Source organism: Rana temporaria, chromosome 3, assembly GCF_905171775.1.
Source record: "Rana temporaria chromosome 3, aRanTem1.1, whole genome shotgun sequence".
Taxonomy (NCBI): Eukaryota; Metazoa; Chordata; class Amphibia; order Anura; family Ranidae; genus Rana; species Rana temporaria.
In genome coordinates, this window is record NC_053491.1 from 94880186 (window position 1) to 94908094 (window position 27909).

The 27909-nt window shown below is 43.5% G+C and overlaps 2 protein-coding genes across 2 annotated transcripts in view; one reads left to right on the forward strand and one right to left on the reverse strand.

Moving 5' to 3' along the window:
- The first annotated feature begins 449 nt into the window (after window positions 1-449).
- Window positions 450-9176, forward strand: LOC120931497 (immunoglobulin superfamily containing leucine-rich repeat protein 2-like). Its single transcript, XM_040343013.1, has 2 exons — window positions 450-714; window positions 7541-9176. Exon 2 carries the CDS (start codon window positions 7703-7705, stop codon window positions 8810-8812), a length of 1110 nt encoding a protein of 369 aa, XP_040198947.1. The 5' UTR covers window positions 450-714; window positions 7541-7702; the 3' UTR covers window positions 8813-9176.
- Window positions 9177-13013: 3837 nt separating this feature from the next.
- STRA6 (signaling receptor and transporter of retinol STRA6) overlaps window positions 13014-27909 on the reverse strand; it is a 107902-nt gene continuing 93006 nt past the window's right edge. The window contains exons 16-18 of the mRNA XM_040343015.1: window positions 25989-26152; window positions 17423-17539; window positions 13014-13324 (exon numbers count right to left, since the gene is read on the reverse strand). Coding sequence (XP_040198949.1) covers window positions 13161-13324; window positions 17423-17539; window positions 25989-26152 — 445 coding nt within the window. The 3' untranslated portion in view covers window positions 13014-13160. The remainder of the gene's footprint in view (window positions 13325-17422; window positions 17540-25988; window positions 26153-27909) is intronic.

A 27909-nucleotide genomic window follows, 5' to 3' on the forward strand; every position in this document is an offset into this window, starting at 1 on the left:
CATTATATATATATTGTCTTAGCCGACACCCTAGGGAATAAAATGGTGGTCGTTGCAACTTTTTTTCAAATGCGTTTAAAAAAAAAAAAAACTGTTTCATGAATAAAAAATAAATAAATAAAAAACACTAAAGATAACCAGATTTTTTTTGTATAAAGATGATGTTACGCCAAGTAAATAGATACCTAATATGTCACGCTCTAAAATTGCGCACACTCCTCAAATGGCGCCAAACTTCAGTACCTAAAAATCTCCATAGGTGACGCTTTCAATTTGTTTACAGATTACATGAGTTACAGAGGAGGTCTAGTGCTAGAATTATTGTTCTCACTCTGACGATCACGGTGTATGTAACCTATGTGTATCTGGCTCTGATACAAGCATGTGCCCCACTAGCCACTGACCTCACCGCACGTCCCTGGTACATGCACCATATTGCTGTACCAATTGCAGGGTCAAAACTCTTGTCTTGTGCATTAAAGACAATTTCTCACAATACCCCCATTTGATTGCCTCATTCTGCTTTACAAATCCTGACACATAGCAGACGGTGGAGGAGGAACAGATTATGAGAATTCTGACTCTGGCTGGGATGCAGTTTGGCTCCTTATACTGTTTTGGGGATGTGTCCAGCCTGTTAGGGAAGGAGGAGAAAAAGAGGGAATGTGTTTATTTAATTCATCCGGTTACCAGAGAAGAAAAGGGGACAATCAGGTAAGGAAAGCACACTATATTAATCTGGGAAAAAGGCATTTGTGAAAGATGAAAAGGAACATCAGAGAAGTCCAGAAAACTGACTGAAAGGGGCAATAGAGATATTCGGTTACATAAATAGGAGCTGATGTCACGGAGATGATCACAGAACATGTCCCAAAGAAGCACTGAGGAGGGTAAAACGAAGCGCTCATAGAATACAATGAACATATTAACCTATAATTATGCTGGAAAAGTCAAAAAAGCAAGTCATAGACGGGTCATTTCTACAACAGTGGAAAGGAACGTTTTCACATGTTAGGCTTGGTCATGTGAGAGGAAAGTGTGTGAACAGGGCCTGGCAGAAATCCTACAGCTCCGTTTTCCAGACGGAGACAGAATGGTGGGAGGGTGATATCAAACAACACAAGCAGAGACTGATAGAGAGATAGGGAGAGAATGGATTATAAAAGGCAGAATAAAAGGCAGATGTGATGCCTTACATGTCATCAGACTGGAATTCCAAATAATAAAATCCTTCCTTCACGGTGTATATCAGGGCAAAATTAAGAAAAATAAATAAAATGTATTCAGAAAGTCTGCAATGCATGCACATTTCCCAGGTTGTATCCTATTAAAGATGCGATAAGTACAGAAAGGTACCTACTGATCTGCTAGACATCCAGTATATTTATCACTTGTTTGGGACAACATATTGGGATTGATTTACTAAAACTGGAGAGTGCAAAATCTGGCGCAGCTCTGCATGGAAACCAATCAGCTTCCATTTTTTTTTTCTGCCAGCTTTCTCTTTTTTTTAAAAAATAACAAACATATCATACTTACCTCCACTGTGCAGTTTGTTTTGCACAGAGTGGCCCTGACCTCGACTTTTGCGCGGCTCCTCAGATAACCCCCCTAGGAGAAGCGCTCTCCCGGGGGGTTACCTTGCAGGAGCGCTCATGAGTCCAGCACTTTCGTCCATAGATACGAATGCCGGTGATCTGCCGATATGGTTCCGGCTAACATGAAAGTTCCTGCGCAGATGCAATCTGATCTGCCGATATGGTCCCGGCTAACGAGAAAGTTCCTTTAAGGACTGAGCAGGCGCAAACTTGCCGACGGAAATCTCCGAACCTCGGCCGGCATCCAGGGTGACGTGGATTTCGAGGAAAGTGGCCAGTTGGCCTCACATCCTCGCTTCGCTTGGACGGCTCGCCCCGCTCGCTCGGCCTTCTGGCTCTTTTTTTAACATCCTCCAATCCACGGGGATGTTAAAGAATGAGCCTGGATGCCGGGCGAGGTTCGGAGATTTCCGTCGGCAAGTTTGCGCCTGCGCAGTCCTTGAAGGAACTTTCCTGTTAGGGGAACCTTAAGGACAAGTCACCGGACTCGGCCCCTGGCGCCCGCGTCATAGGATTTGATTAACAGCAGCAGGAGCCAATGGCTGCGCTGCTATCAATCTATCCAATCAAGAGTCGGGACTCCGTACAGCGAGGGACAGCGCATCGCTGCCGAGTGAATTCCAGGGCTCAGGTAAGAAAAAAGGGGGGCCAGTGACTGACAGAAGTTTTTTCACCTTAAAGTGATTGTAAAAGTCCAGGGTTTATTTTTTTTAAATAACAAACGTGTCATACTTACCTCCACTGTGCAGTTCGTTTTGGGCAGAGTGGCCCCGAACATCCTCTTCTGGGGTCCCTTGGTGGCTCTCCCCACAATAGCTAACCCCCTCTGGGAAGCTCTCTCTCGAGGGGGTTACCTTGCGGGCGCGCTCCCGTGTTATACACTTGGCGTCCATAGACTCCGAGTGTATGACTCGGCCCCGCCCCCCCGGCGGGCGGGTCATTGGATTTGATTGACAGCAGCGGTAGCCAATGGCTGTGCTGCTATCAATCTATCCAATGAAGAGCCAAGAAGAGATGAGGAAAGTGACGCAGGATCGCACCCATGGAAATTCAGGGGTCAGGTAAGTAAAATGGGGGCTCGGGGGGGGCAGGACACAGCAAGGTGTTTTTTCACCTTAATGCATATGATGCATTAAGGTGAAAAAATAATGAGAGTTTACAACCCCTTTAGTCTCCCTGGCGGTATGATTTTAGGTGCTGAAAGCGGTACCATTATTTTGCATGGAAATTTGGCGTTTTATATTGTAGGTCTGCAATTCTTAGGAAAAACTCACTCAAATCTGTCCTTACAAGAGTCTAGTAGACATCTCGGGTATAATAAAATTTGAAACACAAAATCATAAATTATAATATAATAAATAAATATAAATAATTATAACAAATAATATAATAATAATAAAAATGATTACTTTCAGTGTTTGATGACGAATTTCCCCACAAATCACTATCGTTCAATTCTGCAAGTGATTATAATTTATTATCGCTGTTTTTTTAGTAGGTCTAAAACCACTTTTGACATAAAAGGACACTTTTTGGTTGCTATGGACAATCTACAGTTTCCAGCCAGAAAGAACAGTTTTTATTAGGGATGCACCGAAATGGAAATTTCAGAACCGAAACGAAACCGAAAAAAAAAAAAAAATCAATCCGAAACCGATACCGAAACCGAAAATTACTTCCCCCCCCCCCCCATATTTACATTTTTTTAAATGGGCACAGTGGCTGCATGTGATGGGCACAGTGGCTGTGTGTGATGGGCACAGTGGCTGTGTGTGATGGGCACAGTGGCTGCTTTTGATGGGCACAGTGGCTGCTTTTGATGGGCACAGTGGCTGCATGTGATGGGCACAGTGGCTGCATGTGATGGGCACAGTGGCTGCGTGTGATGGGCACAGTGGCTGCGTGTGATGGGCACAGTGGCTGCATGTGATGGGCACAGTGGCTGCATGTGATGGGCACAGTGGCTGCGTTTGAAGGGCACAGTGGCTGCGTTTGATGGGCACAGTGGCGACGTGTGTTGGCACAGTGGCTGCGTTTGATGGGCACAGTGGCGACGTGTGTTGGCACAGTGGCTGCGTTTGATGGGCACAGTGGCTGCGTTTGATGGGCACAGTGGCGACGTGTGTTGGCACAGTGGCTGCGTTTGATGGGCACAGTGGCTGCGTTTGATGGGCACAGTGGCGACGTGTGTTGGCACAGTGGCTGCGTTTGATGGGCACAGTGGCGACGTGTGTTGGCACAGTGGCTGCGTTTGATGGGCACAGTGGCTGCGTTTGATGGGCACAGTGGCGACGTGTGTTGGCACAGTGGCTGCGTTTGATGGGCACAGTGGCGACGTGTGTTGGCACAGTGGCTGCATGTGATGGCACAGTGAGGCTGCAATTAATGTTTTTTTTGGTAGTCAGAGAAGGCAAGCATGGCTCAATAACACACAAACGTTTAAAAAAAACATTTGTGTGTTATTGAGCCATGCTTGCCTTCTCTGACTACCAAAAAAAACATTATTTGCAGCCTCACTGTGCCACTGTGAAAAAATGGCAGATAATTTTTATTTTTACCTGCCATTTTTTCATTAAGTGCTGGTCAGTCACCTCAGTCAGTATTAACCACCCCCCCAATCCAGCGATTTCATTTGTTCTAAGTTCCTTATTTCATTTTATTTCAAGTTCTAACAGGTTATGTTTTGCTAGTGCTTACTTTTTTTTTGGAGCACACTGCTCGATTCCTCTGTGTCACAGGCAGCTCCGACACAGCACTCCGAGTCCTCACTCCCCTCCGGCCGTGACGTCACACGGCGCACGACGCTGGACTGTACCAAGAGACTCCCCCGTAGGGGGGAGTAAAAAAATCAGGAAATGGAGCTAGGAGGGGCTAGGAGGACTCCGGTGGAGCGCGATCGGCAGTCGGCACACAATTTGTACAGTGCCACTGCCGCTGCCCGCGCTCTGTACTTGTCTAACGGCCGCAAATGCATTTGTAAAAAAAAACTGCGCCCCCCTCCTAGACGAAATGGTACCGCCCACGGAGGGCGGTCATTATCGGCGATTTTAAATGTGTTTCGGCTTGTCCCTAAAATTGCTATTTTCGGCCGATATGTATCGGCCACCGATATATCGGTGCATCCCTAGTTTTTATTATATAAAAGTGCATGTAGGACACTGGGCAGACAACTAGGGACAAAGGGGGTGTGTATTTGTTTCATACAGTACTGTAATCCATAAGATTACAGTATACTGTATGTACTGTGTTTATTTACTTTTTTGAATTTGGCGCCGATCTCCGCCCCCCGTGCGTCGTAACGTCGCAGGGAACGGAGCTCGGCGGCACACAGGCACTGTGTGAATCAAGCGAGGACACCGCTCGATCACACAGCGGGGCAGCATCGCAGGATTCAGGGACAAGGTAAGTAACCTCTGCCTGTGGACACTGCAAGGTGGTCCCGAGCCTGGTTGTGGAGTTACCGCTTTTGGTTCTGAAATTCCACCCCAAGCCCGACTCGGGAATACCGCCAGGGGGGTTAATGCATAGGATGCACTAAAGTGAAAAAACACAAGGGTTTACAACCCCTTTAATTGAACATGCTCAAGTTAGAAGCTGATTGGCTACCATACACCGCTGCACCAGAGTTTGCACTTTCTAGTTTTAGTAAATCAAGCCCAGTGACTCTAGTGCACTGAACTCCGAACCAACACTGTAAGCTCTGCCGGCTATAATACAGAGCTCCATCCCTTTTTATCCCATATCACAAACATATGTTCATTTCTATCTAGCAAAACAGCAATGCTGTCTTGACTCTCAAGAGTCTGCCCATGCACTGTGTGTAAAGGGTCGTACACACAATGAGAATATTGACCGAATGATTGTCCGTTTTTTTTTTTGCATGCTAGTCTCATATCGAAAATTAAGAGGTTACTAAATTTTAGAAAATTCTCATATGACAGAATACAACTTCGGAAGTGATGTAGAGTATTGTATTAGTACGGTAATGTTCCGATGAAAACAGTACTGATTAGATGAAAATAATACGATCTGGTATCGTAGAAGAAATTTTTTCGGATAATTTTTAAATAACTGTCTTGATTGTCTCTTGAAAGTTGTGAACTAATGATCAAATTATCATCCCATCGCTTGGAAGGCAGTATTTTTCTGACAATTTTCTGATGGTGTGTACTAGACTTAAAGGGTAACTCGACTTTCATGCGGAAAATCAACTGCAAAATAATATAGCGTAAAAATTTGTGACACAATTCACATTGTAATTGAAAGTTATTAAAAATGACCTTTTCTTTTCAGTCTGCAGCTCTGTTAATTTCTGAAAAGGCAATGCAATATGGAGGTGTTCCGTACATAGAATATGAACAGAACGCCCCCCCAGAAAAATTATGTATTGCTTGTGTGAGTGGCTACATAGTTACATAGTTAGTTAGTTACATAGTTAGTCAGGTTGAAAAAAGACACAAGTCCATCCAGTTCAACCACAAAAAATAAAAAATAAAAATAAAAAACACAGTACAATCCTATACACCCAACTTCATACCCACAGTTGATCCAGAGGAAGGCAAAAAACCCCAGCAGAGCATGATCCAATTTGCTACAGCAGGGGAAAAAATTCCTTCCTGATCCCCCGAGAGGCAATCGGATTTACCCTGGATAAACTTTACCTACAAATCTTAGTACTCAGTTATATTCTGTACATTTAGAAAAGAATATAACTGAGTTAATATAACTGTTAATTTCTGAAAAGGCAATGCAATATGGAGGTGTTCCGTACATAGAATATGAACAGAACGCCCCCCCAGAAAAATTATTTATTGCTTGTGTGAGTGGCTCACCGATTTTCCCAGATGTCTGCACTAAGATACTCCCAATAGAAAATAATGTCTAAAGGGATGCAGACCTTGCCATTTTCCCCATTAGTGCCCTGCAGGTGCACAGCTGACTATAATTATAAAACCACTCCCATAAGACCCCTTTCACACTAAGGTTCTATTCATGCATTATAGTGCTAAAAATAGGGCATGTAAAGCACCAGAAAAGCCACTCGCATGCCTCCTCAGCGTGAAAGTCTGAGTGCTTTCACACTGGAGCGGTGCGCTTGCGGGTTGGGAAAAAAAGTCCTGCAAGCAGCATCTTTGGGGCGGTTTGGGTGTGGTGTATACACCACTCGCAAAACGCCCTGCCCATTGAAATGAATAGCCAAACGCCTGCAAAGCGATTCGGCAGCACCGCAACATGGGCACTTTTAACGCTTTCTTCGGCCGCTAGTGGGGGTTAAAAGCTAACGCACCCCTCGTCCCAGTGTGAAAGTAGCCTTCTGGATACAAATAAACACACATCGATTTCTTCAGAATAACAAAAGATAGGAATCTGCAACAAAGTTTGTTAAAATCCGTGTAATGTACAAAGATCACCCAGAGGGGAATGTTTATTTTTTCTCAACAAAGGTGGAGTTACGCTTTAGAGTCGGTTCACACAGCAGCGGCGCGACTTCGGGGGCGACTCTGCAAGTCGTCCTGAGGACGACTTCAGAGGCGATTTGCAAAACGACTTCTGTATAGAAGTCAATGCAGGTCGCCCCGAGCCTCCCCCGAAGTCGTACAGGAACCCTTTTCTAAGTCGGAGCGACGCAAGAACGGTTCCATTGCATTAAATGGGACGCGACACGCTGAGCCGCCTGTCGTGTCGCCCCAGTGTGAACCGGGTCTTAAGGAAAGAGCTCTTGGGAGATGTAGTTCTGGGACGGGTGGTGCAATAATTTGTGGAAATTCAGCTCCTGAAGCTGCCCAAATTTAACAAGTCTAATGGTGATGACACATGGAGAAATAACATTTCTTATTACAGAAACAAGGTAAATAAAAAGAATGCTGGGATCTGCTCTAGAGGGGAAGGGGAGGTTTGGAAACGCCTGCACATACTCTACTAACAATGATATCCCCACACAGGTATGACAAAAGCAAAACGGTAATGCTAAGTTACCTTGTCTGTCCTCCATAAACATCATAAAAAGCTCACCACAGATACTGGAATGTAATTAACATTAGAAAAATTATCCTCGTCTTCTTTCTCTCTGCATTATCCCATCCCATTTCTGGTTCTTATGCATCATGGATATCTACATCCAGTTACTTGGCATTATTGGTTATCTGTTCCTGGTTCCAAGCACATGTTGCCCAGAGACCTGCTGGTGCTCTAACGCTACCCAACCCACTGTTGACTGCTCCTACCGTAATCTAATAAATGTACCAACAGGTCTTCCTTTTGACCTTAGACATCTTAGCCTCTCTGTCAACGACATAAGAGACCTCAATGCCGCCTCCTTTACCAATATTCTAAAAGTGAAATTTCTGTGGATAGCTTATAACAAAATCACCACTATACAGCCTGGCACATTTCAAAATCTGACAAACCTGACGAATTTGGACTTGAGTCATAACCAACTCCTGGACTTCCCATGGCAAGATCTATCAGCCCTCGAAAATCTTCAGCTTCTAAATCTCAACAACAACAAACTAGCTACAGTCCTACCAGGAACATTCAAAAACTCCAGAAGTTTAAGATCCCTGCAGCTCAGTAACAATCATTTATTTTCTCTGCCTGAAGGAGTTTTTGATCCATTGTCAACTCTGTCACACCTTCAGCTACATCATAATGACTTCCACTGCTCATGTGCTTTGTCATGGCTAATGGATTGGATTCAGAAAATTCAAGCTACTGTTGATAGAAGAGGTGATATCAACTGTCTAACTCCTAGTGAGCTAAAGGGAGTTTCATTGGAAAAGGTGCCTGATCTTCTAAAGTGCAGAAAGCCTATTAAACTTATAAGTGATGACCCTGAACTAGGCAATACTTTGCTGCTTTGCAAAAAGGTTGGAGTTCCATATATGATGATCCACAAAAAGACCAAAACACAAGAAAGCTTTGGGGTAGCCATTAAAAGATTTGCCAATGGAAGTATTATATTAAGCCCTGAGAAACAAGGCCTTACCTACTTATGTCATGTGTCCAATCAAACTGTAAAAAACACTGGGGACATTTCTGTATCTCTTATTCATGACAAAATCTCAGGATGGCCTAAAGAGCCAGGGGAGAAGTTACTACTCTTTATGGTGTCTGGAAGAGAAGGGTCACTGGTGAATGAAGCTTCACATGTAGTGCCAATTTGCAGGATATCTTGGCATATGTTACTTTTGCTGTTGTGGTACATCATTCCATGAATACACGGTAATATGTATTTCTAAACATCACAGTGATCTGAATCTCATATATCACAGAAAAAAATGTATTCAAAATAATATGCAAGCAAAGTACTGTATAAACTTGTGTCTTCCTCACATGTGGCATATACTTAGGGCTGGTGCAAGGATTTTTGACACCCTAGGCCAGTGGTTTTCAACCGTGGGGTCAGGACCCCCCTGGGGGTCGAATGATGATTTGCCAGGGGTCACGGAATCCTGGGCTGTTCCTGAAGCCCACGCCGCTCTTCCAGCCTTTTCACAACCACTCAGCAGGGCTGTCCCTGGAGCCCGCAGCCACCCACTCAGCCTCTTTGCAGCTGCCCATTCAGTTCACGGCATGGCTGGGGGGCAGAGACTAGAAGTTAGCTGACTGGTGAGGAATGTGAAGTGGGAGGGGCTGGAGGGGACCCTATCTCTTGTTTTCGACATAGGTGTCACTGCTGCGAGACACCACAAAGTCGGAGGCACAAGGAAGCCAGAGAAACTACCTGTGACTATAGTTGCCATTAGAAGTCCCCACAACAGTTCTAAGATCAGCAGATGACCTTAATCAAGAGCACCTAAGTTGGCTGATCAGAACTCCCCCCAGCACTGCCACTGATCCCACCCCCCGACCAGCACTGCAACTCATCCTAAAATGTACCATAGGGGTTTTAATACTGTATGAGTGGAAGGGACTCAGGAAGCACTAAATGTTGGTGGGTTAGGATTACTTGTCTTGCCTGTGAAAATAATAATACCCACGCTGCAAAAATAATTTTACTGTTAGGGGTCCCCACAACTTGGGAAATGTTATCAAGGGGTCACGACACTAGAAGGTTGAGAACCACTGCCCTAGGCAAAACCTCATTTTGCCGCCCCCCCTGACTCCACCCCCTCTGCCATGACCATGAATACCCCCACCTTTTTAATGAAGCACCCATGAAATACAGCCTCACCAGCGCCCATGAAATGCAGCCTCACCAGTGCCCATCAAATGCAGCCTCATCAGTGCTCATAAATGCAGCCTACCAGCGCCCATTAATGCAGCCTCACAAGTGCCCATCAAATGCAGCCTCACTAGCACCCATCAATGCAGCCTACCAGTGACCATTAATGCACCTCTCCTAAAAATACTAGTTCTCTGGTTTTCATGATGATCCAAACACTCTTCAGTGTTTTTTAAGTCACTGATCTGGAGTCATATACAGATTAGGAGCTTTGACTAAAGCTGGGCATACATTGACAGATTGTTTTTTTCTCGTTCAACCTGAAGGTTGAAAGAAAATATCCAACTTACTTCTCCACCCAGGCAAATAGCTTGGATTGATGAATTCCCCCTGTCGAGCTATTGTATCTTAACAACCGGCGCTGGTGGCTTTTGGAATGACCGAACGTCTGTTCGATTGACAATTTTCTACCCAGCTCCTTTGATTTTTGGATCAAAGGACTTTGAGCAGGGGTAAGTTATCAGGGCAACCCATGAAAAAAAATTCTGCCATTTTTTTAGGAACTGGAGGATAATTGAAGAGTGTATGGCAAGCTTAACTACTTCCCGCCCACCCACAGTTCATTTACTGTGGGTGGGTGGCACAAGCAGGCTGGATCATGTACATGTGCAGTACTGAATAGCAAAAAATGGTCTGGTCACGAAGGGGATAAAACCTTTTGGGGGTCAAGTGAGTAAAACGTTTGTTACCCCAAAGCTTCATATTCCTGGTATGTGCCTGCTGTACCATGTACTGTACATGTATGAGAAAGTATCCTGTTCGCTTTGCATTGCTTCCTTTGTGTGTAATTACTGGTGTTCCTGCCAGTCCTATTAAAAACTGACCACAGTAAACAGGAAAAAACACAGTGGTCAGTTCTCTAGCTATTCTGGGAACTCAGTATGCTCACCTCCAATGATCAGACTTGTCCTGACATGCCAACCCCCCCCCCCCCCCCCCCTGTGAAGATCAGTGTGCTGCTGCTTCTCCTCTCCCAGTTCTTATGCCTTTCAGTTCTATTTAAACAGAATGGGTTGTTTTACAAGGTGATCGTTTACAATCGCTTTAAGTCATGCACGTAAGTGTTCATTAAAAATCATTAAAGCGGATCTCCACTCTTAAGTGAAGTCGCGCTGATCGGAACCCGCCCCCCCTCCGGTGTCACATTTGACACCTTTCAGGGGGAGGGGGGTGCAGATACCTGTCTACAGACAGGTATCTGCACCCACTTCCAGTCCTACGATACGGGCAAAAGACGGGTTTTTTCCTTGCTTCCCGTCCGTCCCCCGTTGTATGCTGGGAACACTCGGCTCCCAGCACACAGCGGGAGCCAATCGGCGGGCGCAGCGCAACTCGCGCATGCGCCGTAGGGAACCGGGCAGTGAAGCCGGAGCGCTTCACTTCCTGGTTCCCTCACCGTGGATGGAGGGGGGAGCAGCAGAGAGACGAGCGATCGGCTCGTCATCTGCTGCGATCGGCGCTGGACTCCAGGACAGGTAAGTGTCCTTATATTAAAAGTCAGCAGCTGCAGTATTTGTACCTGCTGGCTTTTAATATATTTTTTTAGTGGCACATCCGCTTTAAAAGCAATTTGTGTAAGTACTTGAAATCGACCAAATATAAGTCTCTTGTAATTCTCTGTACAGCAAAGCTGAAAAGAGAGAAGCAGCACAGGGAGCCAATCAGCTGTGCTGCAATGCTCATGTGCTAACAAAGAACATGCTAATAGGGGAAGAGAGAGGAAATTTCAGAGAGATGAGCCCATCAGTCTGTTGCGTCTCCTAAATAATTGATCAAATACAGTAAAATACCCAGTTGTATTACTTGACAGCAGTAGAGAAAATCTAGTTCTCCAAACTGGCTATTCTATCTGGCAGGACTGGGCCAGATTCTCAAAGAGATACGACGGTGTATCTCCTGATACACCGTCGTATCTCAGAGTTAGGCCGGTCGTGTCTATGCGACTGATTCATAGAATCAGTTACGCATTGATATGCCTAAGATTCGACAGGTGTAACTGTGTTACACCGTCAGATCTTAACTGCAAATTTAAAATGGCCGCTGGGGGCGTTCTCGCTGATTTACGGCGACGATATGTTAATCAGCGAGATACGCCAATTCACGAACGTACGCGGGCCCGACGCAGTCACTTTACGTCGTTTACGTAAGCGTTTTCCCGGCGTATACTTACCCCTGCTTCTATGAGGCGCAGCCAATGTTAAGTATAGCCGTCGTTCCCGCGTCAAATTTTTTTTTTTTTGCGTACGTCGATTCACAAACCCGCTCGTCACAAGTTACGCTCACGCCGAAACCAATGACGTCCTAGCGACGTCATTGGGAGCAATGCACGCCGGGAAAATTTGCGGACAGCGCATGCGCAGTTAAATCGGCGTGGGGACGCGCCTGATTTAAATGCTACACTCCCCCTAGCCGCGGAATTTGAATTCCGCCGGGGGATTTAAGATACGCTGCCGCAAGTTTGGAGGTAAGTGTTTAGTGAATTACCCACTTGCCACTAAAACTTGCGGCGGCGAATCTTAAATCAGATAGATTACGCGGATCTAAAGATCCGCTGATCTATCTGAATCTGGCCCACTGTGTAGATCTTATAAATGAATGATCAGAATCACAAATCCCTTGGCAGGTAAAACAGCTCTCATATATAAATGTATTTGTGTGTTTGTTTTTGCCTGGAATTCAGCTTTTATTCAGATTTTCCCAATCTATATCCTTGTTCCAGGCCAGTGAGTCAGAACATTTTGAAGCCAAATGCTAGCAATTCCACATTTTTAGGAGACCAAAAAAATGGCAACCTTTACATTGCTTTTAGTGCAGTTTTCCTTTAATCACATCATCTATGAAACCATAAAATGAAAGCATTATTTTACATATGGAAGAAATGTAAATGATATATACTGTATATGTAAATACTGAATTTTATATAATAAGTGAGATAACAAAAGTCTGAGATGTTAAGTTTTTATAAAGGAAACACATTTAAAACTATTCACAAAATACACATACAGCAGATTTATTTGAAAAGAACAACCTAAGGAAACAAATACTTTACTAAAACTACAAAATCAAGGGGCCACCATTCCCCTAAAAACCCCACCCTGCCCAGCAGAGCATCTAGGGCATGGGTCTTCAAACTATGGCCCTCCAGTTGTTCAGGAACTACAATTCCCATCATGCCTAGTCATGTCTGTGAATGTCAGTGTGTTACAATGCCTCATGGGATGTGTAGTTCTACAACAGCTGGAGGGCCGTAGTTTGAGGATCCCTGATCTAGGGGATAGGAGGATAGGGAGGTGGGAGGTAGACTATGTCACTGGAATGTCCCTGGTTTATGCCAGGTGCTACGTAGGACGCATGGGAGATCCTCCATTGATGCTTTTGGATCCTCGGTGGCACAGCAGAGATGGATTGTGAATGAGCGTATATGCTAGACCCCAGCGGGCCCGAGCAAGTTGAGAGCGTGCACCCTTCATCATTCGCCCATCTGCAGGCATCAGATGAATTCCTATACAGGAGAAATAAAGAAAGAAAGCAGGTACAGAGTTAGATGTGGATATTTATACAAAGATGCAGGTTTATCCTACCAGCATAATGCATTCAAAGATATAGACATTATGGGCATTTCATTGGTCTTATATACCAAAGTGGAAAATGTGAATGTCATATAACAGACTATATTCAGAGTAATATTTAGATACAATATTCAGATTACATTTTTCATTCTCCAAGTATCAATTTCCATTTTTCCCCAGGTTTCTCACTTACTCTGGCCTAAGACCATGCCAGATAACAGGTGTTCACTTACCTGTAAGAGGCCTCTCTGTCTACCATGGTTCCAGGCCTAGTCTGCAGGGGGTCCTGCCAAAAACCAGAGAAGCAGAAACATAGTGGCTCAGATTGCCAGGCATGTGTACCCAGGAGAATCTTTCCTACCATCTCTAAGCAAGTGCACCCTCCTGCACTAAGCCAAGTGCAGGAGGGTCCACTTGCTTAGAGATGGTAAATCTGTAAATATAGACTAAATCTAAAACTATAAGCTGGGTGTTCCATAACCTTCCACTCATAAACGACTCTACGAGAGAGAACTTTATTACCATACTGATACACATGTGGAGATTAATTTGTGCTCCCTATGACAGAACGCTGTTCCTCTTTGGTGTGATTTATACGGTTTGCAGCCATCTTCACCACGGCATGACAACTCTAAGGCCTTGTACACACGACCGAACATGTCCGATGAAAACGATCCACAGACCGTTTTCATCGGACATGTCTGCTGGGAGCTTTTGGTCTGATGTGTGTACACACCATCAGACCAAAATCCCAGCGGACAGAGAACGCGGTGACGTAGAAGACACCGACGTTCTCTAACACGGAAGTTCAATGCTTCCACGCATGCGTCGAATCAATTAGACGCATGCGCCGGATTTCGGGCCGCTGGTTATACGTCATAACCAGCGGACATGTCCGATGAGTCGTACTAACCATCGGACATGTCCGACGGACAGGTTTCCAGCGGACAAGTTTCTTAGCATGCTAAGAAACTTTTGTCAGCTGGAAACCTGTCCACTAGGCCAGGAAACCTGTCCGCTAGGCCGTACACACGGTCGGACATGTCCGCGGAAACTGGTCCGCGGACCAGTTTCAGCGGACATGTTCGGTCGTGTGTACGAGGCCTTATACTGAACTGCAAGGTCAGCCAGCTTGTCAGACCGACTAGTCACATGACACTCTCAAACACCACTAAATACTACTCCTTCCGCCCTCATAGGTTCCAGCGAAAATATAATAATGCAGAAACGTTTTGAAGACCCCTCGTATTTTTACTTCCCCAGGTATAGGCTACTTTGCATACGTAGCATAAGAAAAACAGGAAGTCCCGTTTTCATTTTTCACTGGTGTTTAGTATACTTCTTAGAAACAACAAACATTATAATTTACAGGTCCAAAGATATAGTAAATTAATCCAAAGTTATAGTATTAGCAGAAAAAAACTCCTAAAAAAATTCAGTACATTAATCTTTTTGGTGCTGGCAATGCAAAAGGGGAAAAGTGGCAGTTCTCACATACACCAGTTCTCATAAAATACAGGTGACCATAGTCTCATCACTGCTGTTTCCATTCTATCCTGTCCTAGGGGGTCTCACTCTCCAATGCTTTCCCCTCCCCCTTAGAGGGGGAAAGGGTATTTGAACGTCCCTCTTCCTAGGACCCCATGACTCGTATAACCAGGTCATTTTATCTCCTACTAGGGAGCACAGCTGAAAGACATATAGGCTACCTAACAACCCCTGGGCTAGCCAGAAAATGAACCTGTCATGAGAACAAAAAACTAGGACGAACAGTGACAGAAACTACAACAGACATCCTCCCAGATGTATAGAATATGGTTCCAACACCATGTTACATGCTTCTAGTGTGTGGACCTGCTAGGCAACACAGTGATGATTTCACCACTACTCTTAAAGTAGAAGTCCACGATAACACTAAAATCCCTGTATCTACAGACATCCACGATCAAACACTAACGTATTTAGCCCTGTAAAGAAGAAATCAGTATACATACCTTTTTTGAAGCGGATCTGACCCAATCCCATGCTGAGCTGTCAACTGCAGCTTTGCTGTGGAGGCGGATTCAAAGGACACCCTCCGACATTGAAAGCCCCATAGTAAGTCTATGGGTGACGTCACTTCCCATTCATTTCACAGCCGCTGTCGGCTGCGTCCTCTGCAGAGCTCCCGTCGATGGAGACTGGATCGGATCGGCTTCAAAAGGTATGTATACTGATTTCTTCTTTACAGGGCTAGATAGGTTAGTGTTAGATTGTGGATGTCTATAGATGCAGGGATTTTAATGTTAGGGTGGACTCACACTTTAAGTAGCATCTCTGTTTGTAAGGGCATTTGGTGCCCACAAAGTGGATTGTATCCTGTGTGACTGCAAAGGAATATATTTAAATAAATGTGTATTTAGCTGTTTTCCTGGAATTCATCTTTACATTTCAGGGACAGCAACAGTATTAGGACTTATTCATTATGCATTACATTTGCATTTTACATACACTTTATTGTGTAATGAAATAAACGTTGCAGTCATTAACAAACTTGTGTCTATGTGTATAATGTGATTCTGTGCTTCATACAAAATGCATATTCAAATTTTTACATACAACAAAACACATAAAAGTAATTTAAATGCATTCATAATAACACTCAGGAAATGCATGTAAATGTACGTCACCCCAATTGTAAACCTGAAAATTTGTATTATTCCTCCTTCAATTTGCCTTTACGTGATATTACTAATCATGTAAATTATTGCGTGTTCCATATCTAGCTGAGATGGCAGAGAAAATATTAAATAGAGTTGGTTCATAGAGTGAGTGTTTTCTAAATGGTCCATCAGTTTTCTGTATCAGATTATGAAGCATAATGTCAGCACTGAGTAATAGGACCATAGCACTGATTCTATTTATATTCTAACAATAAATCATATTGTAGAGCATTTTGTATAATATGTTTTGGCAAGGACGACATGGTGTCTTAAAGTAAAACTTTTTTTCATTTTGGATAGAGCAAGGGAGGGGGTTATAACTCCTGCCAATTTTTTTCTCGCCATCTGTGTCCCATTGCAGAGATTTCCCTTCACTTCCTGTCCCCATAGCCAAACAGAGAAGAGAGAGGAAATCCCCGTAAATCAAGTAAATTATTTGGGGACCCCCAGGTCACCAAAACTAGTGTACCTATTGGAAGATTTCCCCTCTATTACTTGTAACGAGACCCTTGCTTGCTCGGTTCCACTCTCCCAACACTCCTCTGCTGCTATTGAATCAGATTGCAGATCGCAACGTCTGATGGTTCGGTCATCCAAGGTTTCGGGATTCGAACTACAGCTATGTGCCGTTCGAAATCCATCAGAACAAACACCAGGCAGGCTGTATGTAAGTTCAAACAGGAAACTCTTTTATTGGATGCACACAACACACTTTTATACAGCAGTTTGAACACCCCGCCCCCAACAACCGCTTTCCTATTGGTCAATTGTAAAGTACACTGTAGTTCTCAATTAGGTCCTCTTAGCCATGCAAATGAGGACTTGAAACAGGGTCAGCAGGGATTGGTCCGATAGCTTGAATAGGAGGACTGATATGTGTAATGAGACAGAAGCCCCAGGGGGCAATCACAGTACACAAACAGCCAGACACAGAACAATGCTTTTCCTCCAGACCAGGGAGCCGTCTGGAGGGGGGGGGGGTTAGCCTTAAGACAGGGCAGAAGACCCCCCACTGTGTAACAGATTTCAAGGAGATACACTTCAGCATTCCAAGGTCCATGACATTACTTTTTTGGGGACAACCGAAAATGTGGGTAATTTCTTTTATATTCACTTTCAATTATAATGGTAAACAGTACCAATAGAGAGGGTGCATCTCCTTAAAGGGGTCACAAACCACAAAAACTGACAGGTGTTCTAATCCCTCTCAACTCTATCCAAAACTAAAAAAAAAGTTTTGTGTTAAGTTATACTTTAAGTATTAGGTATTGTAGGGAACACTGTCTCATGTCCATATGGAAGTAGACAGTTGAGGAAGAACTGACTCACCTTCTTCCAAATCTGGTTGTTTCCACTTAGGAGGTTTCATGAGCAGACAAAATGCTCTAACCACTGGGTGACACTCGGTGGCTTCCACAATTAGGAAATGACAATAATTCCGATACCCTGCAGTTCAAATATATTAAAGGTACAATTAAAAATAAGTTAAAGAAGAATATTTAGTGAGGTTTTGTCAAACTAAATTTCTGGATGACAATTACATTTTATGGTGCTAGAGTGTAAAAAGGTGAAAAATGTATCAAGATAGCATTAAGAAAGACATTTTTAAAGCAGTGATTGTGACACCCACCAAACACTCAAACAGTGTCATTTAACCACTTCAGCCCCGGAAAATGTTACCCCCTTCCTGACCAGAGCACTTTTTACAATTTGGCACTGCGTTATCGACAATTGCGCGGTCATGCAATGATGTACCCAAACAAAACTTGTGTCCTTTTTTTCCCACAAATAGAGCTTTCTTTTTGTAGTATTTGATCACCTGCAGAGTTTTTATTTCTTGTGCAATAAACAAAAACTTTTTGCTATAATAAATATCCCCCAAATTTCTTCATCAGTTTAGGCCAAAATGTATTCTTCTATATATTTTTGATAAAAAAAGATTGCAATAAGCGTATAGATTGGTTTGCGCAAAAGTTATAGGGCTAGATTCAGATACAATTGTCTATCTATGGGCCGGCGTAACGTATCTCACATACGTTATGCCGCCGTAAATTAGGGCGCAAGTTCCGTATTCAGAAAGAACTTGTGCCCTTAGTTACGGCGGCGTAACGCATGTTGTCCGGCGTAAGCCTGCCTAATTCAAATGGGGATGATGTGGGCGTGTTTTATTTAAATGAATGGTGACCCCGCGTATTTGACGTATTTTACGAACGGCGCATGCGCCGTTTTCGTGAAAAAAAAAAACAGTGCGCATGCTCGAAATTACGCCGAAAATCGTCATTGCTTTAGACGTGAACGTAAATTACGTACAGCCCTATTCGTGAATGACTTACGCAAACAACGTCAAATTTTCAAAACTCAAAGCGGGAATGACGTCCATACTTAACATTGGCTACGCCTCAAATAGCAGGGGTAACTTTATGCCGAAAAAAGCCTAACGTAAACGACGTAAAAAAATGCGCCGGCCGGACGTACGTTTCTGAATCGGCGTATCTACCTAATTAGCATATTCATCGCGTAACTATACGGAAGCGCCACCTAGCGGCCAGCGTAAATATGCAGCCTAAGATACGACGGTGTAAGACAATTACGCCGGTCGGATCTTAGGCCTTGTACACACGACCGAACATGTCCGCTGAAAATGGTCCGTTGGACCAGTTTCCGCGGACATGTCCGACCGTGTGTAGGGCCTACCGGACAGTTTTCCGCCAAGTTTCCAGCGGACAAAAGTTTCTTAGCATGCTAAGAAACTTGTCCGCTGGAAGCCTGTCCGTCGGATATGTCCGATGGTTAGTACAACTCATCGGACATGTCCGCTGGCCCGAAATCCCACGCATGCGTCAAATTGATTCGACGCATGCGTGGAAGCATTGAACTCCCGTGTCAGAGAACGTCGGTGTCTTCTACGTCACCGCGTTCTCTGTCCGTGGGGATTTTGGTCTGATGGTGTGTACACACATCAGACCAAAACCTGCCAGCAGACATGTCCGATGAAAACGGTCCATGGATCGTTTTCATCGGACATGTTCGGTCGTCTGTACAAGGCCTTAGGGAAATCTATGCGTAACTGATTCTCTGAATCAGTCGCATAGTTACGACCACGCACACTCAGAAATACGATGGGGTATCCGGAGATACGCCGTCGTATCTCCTTTCTGAATCTGGCCCATAGTGTCTAAAAACTATGGAAATAATTTATGGCATTTTTATTATTTATTTATTTTTTACTAGTAATAGCGGTGATCTGTGATTTTTAGCGGACAGGTCAGACACTTTAGACACATTTTTGGGACCATTGACATTTATACAGCGATCAGTGCTATAAATATGCACTGATTACTGTGTAAATGTCACTAGTAGGGAAGGGGTTAACACTAGGGGGCGATCAAGGGGTTAAATGTGTGTTTCCTAGATGTGTTGTAACTGTGAAGGGATGGGACTGACTGGGGGAGGAGACATATCATTGTTCCTACTTAGTAGGAACAAACAATATGTCTCCTCTCCCCTCACAGAACAGGAATTTGTGTGTTTACACATACAATTCCCCATACTGGCTCTCGTGCATGCGATCGCATGTGGGCGGCGGCAATCGCACCCTCTGGTGGCCCTTAAAGGGGACCCCGTACCCGTACGGGGTTTCGTGCATTGGTGCCATTGTACCGCAGTAAAAGTACGTGAGCTGGTCGGGAACCGGTTAAAACACATGCTCCATGGAGATATACCTGCAGTGATTGTTTGGTCAATGTCACATCTACTGCTTTATAAATATACCTGTAAGTCTTATTTAATAAAGTGTGAAATGCAACGATGTTACATTAATAAAAAATCTAATTTATTAAAACTTGGATGGCCCAAAATGTCCTTCAATTAAACTGTGACAAGACTGAAGTCATGCTTATTGGCGCCCCCCCCCCCCCCCCCCCATCAATAATGTAAGCCCAGTCTTGGTAGCTTATCTATAGATGGCGCTGTACTTGAGCTTCGATCTAAATTGAAAAATCTAAAGGTTATATTTGATGCTAATTTAACAGCAAAATCCACATGTACAAAATGTTGTCAGAACATCTTTTTTCCACTTGAGAAACATTGCTCGGCTGCATTCTATGCTATCACCCAATGTAGCAGAAAAACTGATCCATACATTTGTGTTCTCCTAACTTGACTATTGCAACGCTCTACTCACTGGTGTACCTAAATCCACTATTAATCGACTTCAATATGTTCAAAATTCTGCAACCATAATCCTGACTAGGTCGGGTACAATTGATCATATTACCCCTATCCTGGAGTTCTTGCACTGGCTACCCGTCAGGTTTCACATAGACTTTAAGATCCTCTTGCTCATCTATAAGGCTCTTCATGGCTTCCCCCTTCATAACCTCTGCTTATCAAATTCTGGTTTTCTGTGTGTCCCTTACTGTATATATACAGTATCTCACAAAAGTGAGTACACCCCTCACATTTTTGTAAATATTTTATTATATCTTTTCATGTGACAACACTGATGAAATGACATGTTTCTACAATGTAAAGTAGTAAGTGTACAGCTTGTATAACAGTGTAAATTTGCTGTCCCCTCAAAATATCTCAACACACAGTCATTAATGTCTAAACCGCTGGCAACAAAAGTGAGTACACTCCTAAGTGAAAATGTCCAAATTGGGCCCAAAGTGTCAATATTTTGTGTGACCACCAATATTTTCCAGCACTGCCTTAACCCTCTTTTGCATGGAGTTCACCAGAACTTCACAGGTTGACACTGGAGTCCTCTTACACTCCTCCATGACGAAATCCTGGTGGATGTTAGAGACATTACGCTCCTTCACCTTCCGTTTTAGGATGCTCCACAGATGCTCAATAGGGTTTAGGTCTGGAGACATGCTTGGCCAGTCCATCACCTTTACCCTCACCTTCTTTAGCAAGGCAGTGGCTGTCTTGGAGGTGTGTTTGGGGTCGTTATCATGTTGAAATACTGCCCTGCGGCCCAGTCTTTGATGGGAGGGGATCATGCTCTGCTTCAGTATGTCACAGTACATGTTGGCATTCATGGTTCCCTCAATGAACTGTAGCTCCCCAGTGCCGGCAGCACTCACAAAGCCCCGGCAGACCATGACACTCCCACCACTATGCTGGACTGTAGGCAAGACACACTTGTCTTTGTACTTCTCACCTGGTTGCCGCCCCACACACTTGACACCATCTGAACAAAATAAGTTTATCTTGGTCTCATCAGACCACAGGACATGGTTCCAGTAATCCATGTCCTTAGTCTGCTTTTCTTCAGCAAACTGTTTGCAGGCTTTTTTGTGCATCATCTTTAGAAGAGACTTCCTTCTGGGACGACAGCCATGCAGACCAATTTGATGCAGTATGTGGAGTACGGTCACAGCACTGACAGGCTGACCCCCCACCCTTCAACCTCTGCAGCAATGCTGGCAGCACTCATGTGTCTATTTCCCACGCTGAGCACGTGCACTCAACTTCTTTGGTCGACCATGGCGAGGCCTGTTCTATACATATATGATAATATGTATCACAGCATCATAGGAGCAATGCATAGGATACAAAGAGTAGTACCTGTCAGGGGACGAGTTGAAAGAGAAAGTAAAAGTCCAGTTTTTATGTAGAGACAGGGTAGGCTTCCCTGAAAAGAAGAGTTTCCAAGGATGCCCCCTAAAGGTCACAGAGTAGGGGGTAGCTAGAGAGATTGGGGTAGGGAGTTCTAGAAGATGGGAGAGACTCTACAGAAGTCCTGGCAGGCTTGGCAAGAGGTGATAAGGGAGCAAGAGAGCAGAAGGTCTTGGAAGGAGAAAAGAAGATGGGTTACATGATATTTTGAGATGAGATTTGTGTTGTAGGTTAGGGCAGAGTTGTGAATGGCTGTGTCTATTGTTATCTGTATTTTAAATTGTATTAGTTGAGCGAATGGAAGTCAGTTGAGTGGTTGGCAGAGAGGGACAGGGGGCAATCTGAAGCAACAATATGTATATGTTTATTGCTGACATAAGGATCTACTTTAATCAAGTATCCATCAGTCATCAGATATATTTTCTCTAACATATGTCTTGCACTGCAGTCAAGAATATTACCTGCTATGCCTTAGTTTCCTAGGCACATCTCTCTGTTGTCATTTATGTCGCAGAGCAATAGCCTTACACTTTTTATTACAAATTAAATTGGACCTTCTCTTATTTTTTTGGCAGGTAGCAATCTAGCCATTGCTTCTGCACAACTTTATTAAAAAAGTTTGTACCATGTTTAGCCAAGAAGGTATAAACCTATAATTTTTTTCCATGCTAGTAGCAATGAAAAAAAAAACATCAGTGTCAATGGGGTGTGGGCTTTTGCTTCTGGGATCATTCAGAATTCATTGACAGGTGCATTTGGCCTTCAGCTGACCTCTACTGACCAGCATTGTAGACCTGATTCAAGTGTGATTGCTATACCTGCTTTAAAGAGGAAGTAAACCCCAATGGGCTTTACTTCCTTTCCCCCCCTGCAAAGTAAAAGCATAATGTGCTAGTATGCAAACAAAGCCTGCTGCAGGCCGCATCCTTCTTCCCTCTCTTACTTCTGGGGCTCTGTGACTGGCCATAGTCCCGCATGAGCCCAGGAGCCATCTGTCACGGCACTCGCTATTGAAGAAACGGCACGGCGCATGCTCTGATTACATCATCGGCGCAGTGTACAGCAAATATCTTCTAAACGGCACACGTTTAGGAGATTTTTACAGTACCTATAGTTAAGCCTTATTATTTTTGACTGCTGGCATACTACAAGAGAGGGTCAGAGACTGCAGGCGTACTACAAGAGAGGGTCAGAGACTGCTTGTGTACTACAAGAGAGGGTCGGAGACTGCTGGCTTACTACAAGAGAGGCCTGGGGCTCTGGTGTGATCTTACAGGGATCCAGAGGAGGCTGAGAACCAGGAAGCAGGAAACAAAAAGCAACTGTTCGTGACTTCACAGGAACAGGAAATATGATTATTCACATTGGCAAGGAATGAATTTGATATCACCCTCCTCATGGTCAAGTCATTGAGGATTCCTAAGTATCCATCCAGTTCTGTTGCCTGATAACACAAGCTTGTTTGACTCACAGAACATACAGTATGTTCCCCATAGTTCAAACTATCTGGAAAGCCTTCAATTCATCATGCTGTTGTCGTTTTTTGTGATGAAAAAAAACTTCATTTTTTAGCATAAAAAAACCCGAAGTTTTTCAAACTTCATTTAAAAAAACGACGTTGCCTACACACCATCGTTTTTTCAAAATGCTCTAGCAAAGCGCGGTTACGTTCAGCACGTACGGCAGCACTCTGTTCCATTCAAGCTCGCATCATAACTTGCTTCTGAGCATGCGTGGGTTTAAAAACGTAGTTTTAATCGTTGTTTTAGCCTACACACGGTCATTTTGAATGACGTTTTTAAAAATGTCATTTTTTTTTTCATCAAAAAAAACAACCGTGTGTACGCGGCATTATTGGTGGCTCACTTCACTTTCAATCAATCATTGTTTATGTTCACCGTTTGGATGTCAGCATGATACTTTAAAGTTTTTATTCATCCTCTCACAGACTTTTTGTTTCAGACAGACAGTGGACTTCTATTGTGTCTTTTTTGCAAGGACTATATACAAAAGCACTCACCTCTTTCGTTTTTGGTTTTTCACCACAACATATTATTGCTTTTACATTTATATTGATTCACATCCTATATTTATTCACACGGTCATTGTCATTGTTGTCATTGGTAATTTTTTGACTTGGACATTCAGCGCTACACTATATATTTTTTTTCTGTTTATAGCTACGATCTGTTTGCTGTGTTAGCTTCTGAAGCCGCGTACACACGATCAATCCATCTGATGAGAACGGTCTGATGGACCGTTTTCATCGGTTAACCGATGAAGCTGACTGATGGTCCGTTGCGCCTACACACCATTGGTTAAAAAAAACGATCGTGTCAGAACGCGGTGGCATAAAACACAACGACGTGCTAAAAAAAACAAAGTTCAATGCTTCCAAGCATGCGTCGACTTGATTCTGAGCATGCATGGATTTTTAACCAATGGTTGTGCCTACTAACGATCGGTTTTGACCTATCGGTTAGGAATCCATCGGTTAAATTTAAAGCAAGTTGGCTTTTTTTTAACCGATGGTTAAATAACCTATGGGGCCCACGCATGATCGGTTTTGACCGATGAAAACGGTCCACTATATATATATTTTTTCTTTTTATAGCTACGATCTGTTTGCTGTGTTAGCTTCTGAAGCCGCGTACACACGATCAGTCCATCCGATGAGAACGATCTGATGGACCGTTTTCATCGGTTAACCGGTGAAGCTGACTGATGGTCCGTCGCGCCTACACACCATCGGTTAAAAAACCGATCGCGTAAGAGCGTGGTGGCGTAAAACACAACGACGTGCTAAAAAAACGAAGTTCAATGCTTCCAAGCATGCATTGACTTGATTCTGAGCATGCGTGGATTTTTAACCGATGGTTGTGCCTACTAACGATCAGTTTTGACCTATCGGTTAGAAATCCATCGGTTAAATTTAAAGCAAGTTGGCTTTTTTTTAACCGATGGTTAAATAACCTATGGGGCCCACACACGATCGTTTTTTGACCGATGAAAATGGTCCATCAGACCGTTGTCCTCTGTTTAACCTATCGTGTGTACGAGGCCTAATTGTTTAACCACTTCCGGACCGCCGTTTTACATATACGTCGGCACAATGGCACGGACAGGCACATTGGCGTACCTGTACGTCCCTGCCTAGACGTGGGTCGGGGGTCCGATCGGGACGCCCCTGGTACATGCGGCGGTTCCCGTGGCTTTAGGAGCGATCCGGGACGAGGGCGCCCCCTCGTGATCGCTCCCCGGAGCTGAAGAACGGGGAGAGCCGTATGTGAACACGGCTTCCCCGTGCTTCACTGTGGCGGCTGCATCGATCGAGTCATCCCTTTTATAGGGAGACTCGATCGATGACGTCAGACCTACAGCCACACACCCCTACAGTTGTAAACACACACTAGGTGAACCCTAACTCCTACAGCGCCCCCTGTGGTTAACTCCCAAACTGCAACTGTCATTTTCACAATAAACAATGCAATTTAAATGCATTTTTTGCTGTGAAAATGACAATGGTCCCAAAAATGTGTCAAAATTGTCCGAAGTGTCCGCCATAATGTCGCAGTCACGAAAAAAATGGCTGATCGCCGCCATTAGTAGTAAAAAAATAAAATAAAACTATCCCCTATTTTGTAAACGCTATAAATTTTGCGCAAACCAATCGATAAACGCTTATTGCGATTTTTTTTACCAAAAATAGGTAGAAGAATTACGCCTAAACTGAGGGAAAAAAAATGTTATTTATGTTTTTGGGGGATATTTATTATAGCAAAAAGTAAAAAATATTGAATTTTTTTCAAAATTGTCGCTCTATTTTTGTTTATAGCGCAAAAAAAAAAAACGCAGAGGTGATCAAATACCACCAAAAGAAAGCTCTATTTGTGGGAAAAAAGGACGCCAAATTTGTTTGGGAGCCACATCGCACGACCGCGCAATTGTCTGTTAAAGCGACGCAGTGCCGAATTGTAAAAACCCTTTGGTCATTTAGCAGCATATTGGTCCGGTCCTTAAGTGGTTAAAGGCAGCAAAGGGTTATTTTTTATACTATTTTACCTATAGGTACAACTTACAAAGGGAGGTTTAAGTGGGGTTTTGCATGCCCATAAACTTGTATGGGATTGTAAAAATACAGCTTGAAACAAAAAAAAGGCCATTGGACCCTAAGGATGCAAGTGAAATGGAACAGTTTGAGGATGCCAGGCCAAGGAATTGTTTTGTTTCCCAGTCATGTAGCTGAAGAAAATTGTCCTTAGCTTACCTGGGTCCCAGCTCTGTACACTGTGTTGTAGAAGACTCAGGTCCAGACGACAGAAGTGGATGACATTAAAAATAACTGAGACCCCAAGACGGGCAAGACAGAGTAGCTCACCCCGCAAAAAATTTACTGGGAACATAAGGTATGTCAGCATGAAGAGACTTCTCCTGAAAAAACATAAAAAAATAGGGTGACCAGAATATAATCACACATCCACGTCCTAAAGTGCCAATAACAACATTAGACCTTTTGAAAAACTTTCCACTAGAAATTCCATAAGTGTTTGAGTTCTCTACCAATAGGCAATAATCGTTCACATAGAATACTGATTTAATGAGAAATACATGTTTTGCTTTATAGAAAAAAAAGAAAGAACCACCCTGCAGTAAATGCAGACATGGTCACCCCATCTTTATATCTTCAGTTAGTGAGGTGAATGGCCACAAACACTGAGAACTTTATAGAGGTAATTGATCATACAGTATATTGGATTCTTCCACATTTTTGCTTTCCATATTTCCCGTACTATTTGGGGTTAAAGAAAAATTCTGGGTATGTTATATTTTTACATAGTTACATTGTTCCAGCTTGGACCAATGTAAGTTTATACTATATATATATATATATATACCCTACCTGGCCGATACCCCCAGAAGATGGAAATCATTGAAGCAGGCACTACTAGGGCCTCGTACACTCGTCACATCGTTTTCCTTGACGAGTTCCTTGTTAGGCTTGTCGAGAAACTCGACAAGCTTTCTTTGCGTACACACTGTCAAGACCAAATCTCCTCGTTCTCAAACGCGGTGACGTACAACACATACAACGGCAGGGGAAGTTCGATTCCACTGGCACAACCCTTAGGGCTGCTTTTGCTAATCTCATGTTACTGCGTGTTAAGTAAAAGTTTGGTGAGAGACGATTCGCGCTTTTCAGTCTGTTACAGCGTGACGAATGTGCTATCTCCATTACAAACGCTACTTTTACTGAAGGTGCGCTCCCGTCTCATACTTTATTCTGAGCATGCGCGGGTTTCTTAGCATACACACGAACGTGTTTCTTGTCGAAAACCAGCCCGACGAGGAACACGACGAGGAAATTGAGACTCCCGTCGAGGAAAAAGAGAACTTGTTCTCTTTTTTCCTCGTCGAGTTCCTCGACAGTTTTCTTGATGAAAAGCATACACACGACCGTTTTCCTCCGCAAAAAAGCTCTGCCACCAAGTTTCTTGATGGATTCTGTCAAGGAAAACGGTCGTGTGTACGAGGCCTACCACCAGTAAGCATCAGATGTTTTTTCACCTTAAAGGATCACTAAAGGAATTTTTTTTTTTTTTAGCTAAATAGCTTCCTTTACCTTACTGCAGTACTGGTTTCATGTCCTTATTGTTCGTTTTTGCTTTGAAGTTGCTGTAATTCTGCTGTGATCTCCACACTTCCTGGTTGTCTGTTTCCTTATAACCACAGTACTGGGAGCTTTGCACGGTGGTCTAAGCTGTCATTACTGTGTGTCTAAAACTTAACAGAACCAATCAGATTTATTTTTTAAAACAAAACACTGCCCTGGATTTGTTTGTTTTTGTTCTGTGTGTCTCTCTAGTTCACAGGAACATGAAACCAGTTTAAAAGTGAAACTAACCTGTAGGCACATTATATGATTGTTTTTTATCTATTTGTAATCATTTTTAAAAGGAATCAGTTAACTTGTATGTCTCTATACCCTGTAAACAGTCATTTCAGCAAAAAAAAATGTTTCCTTTAGTGACCCTTTAATGCATAGGATGCATTAAGGTGAAAAAACGGGAACCTTTACAACCCCTTTAAGAACAACATTCTGCATGCATGCCTTAGCTAAGGGCAGATGGATTCCAATAAGTAATTGCTAAATGAATCATCTGCCCTTATTCAAGATGGCCACTAACAAA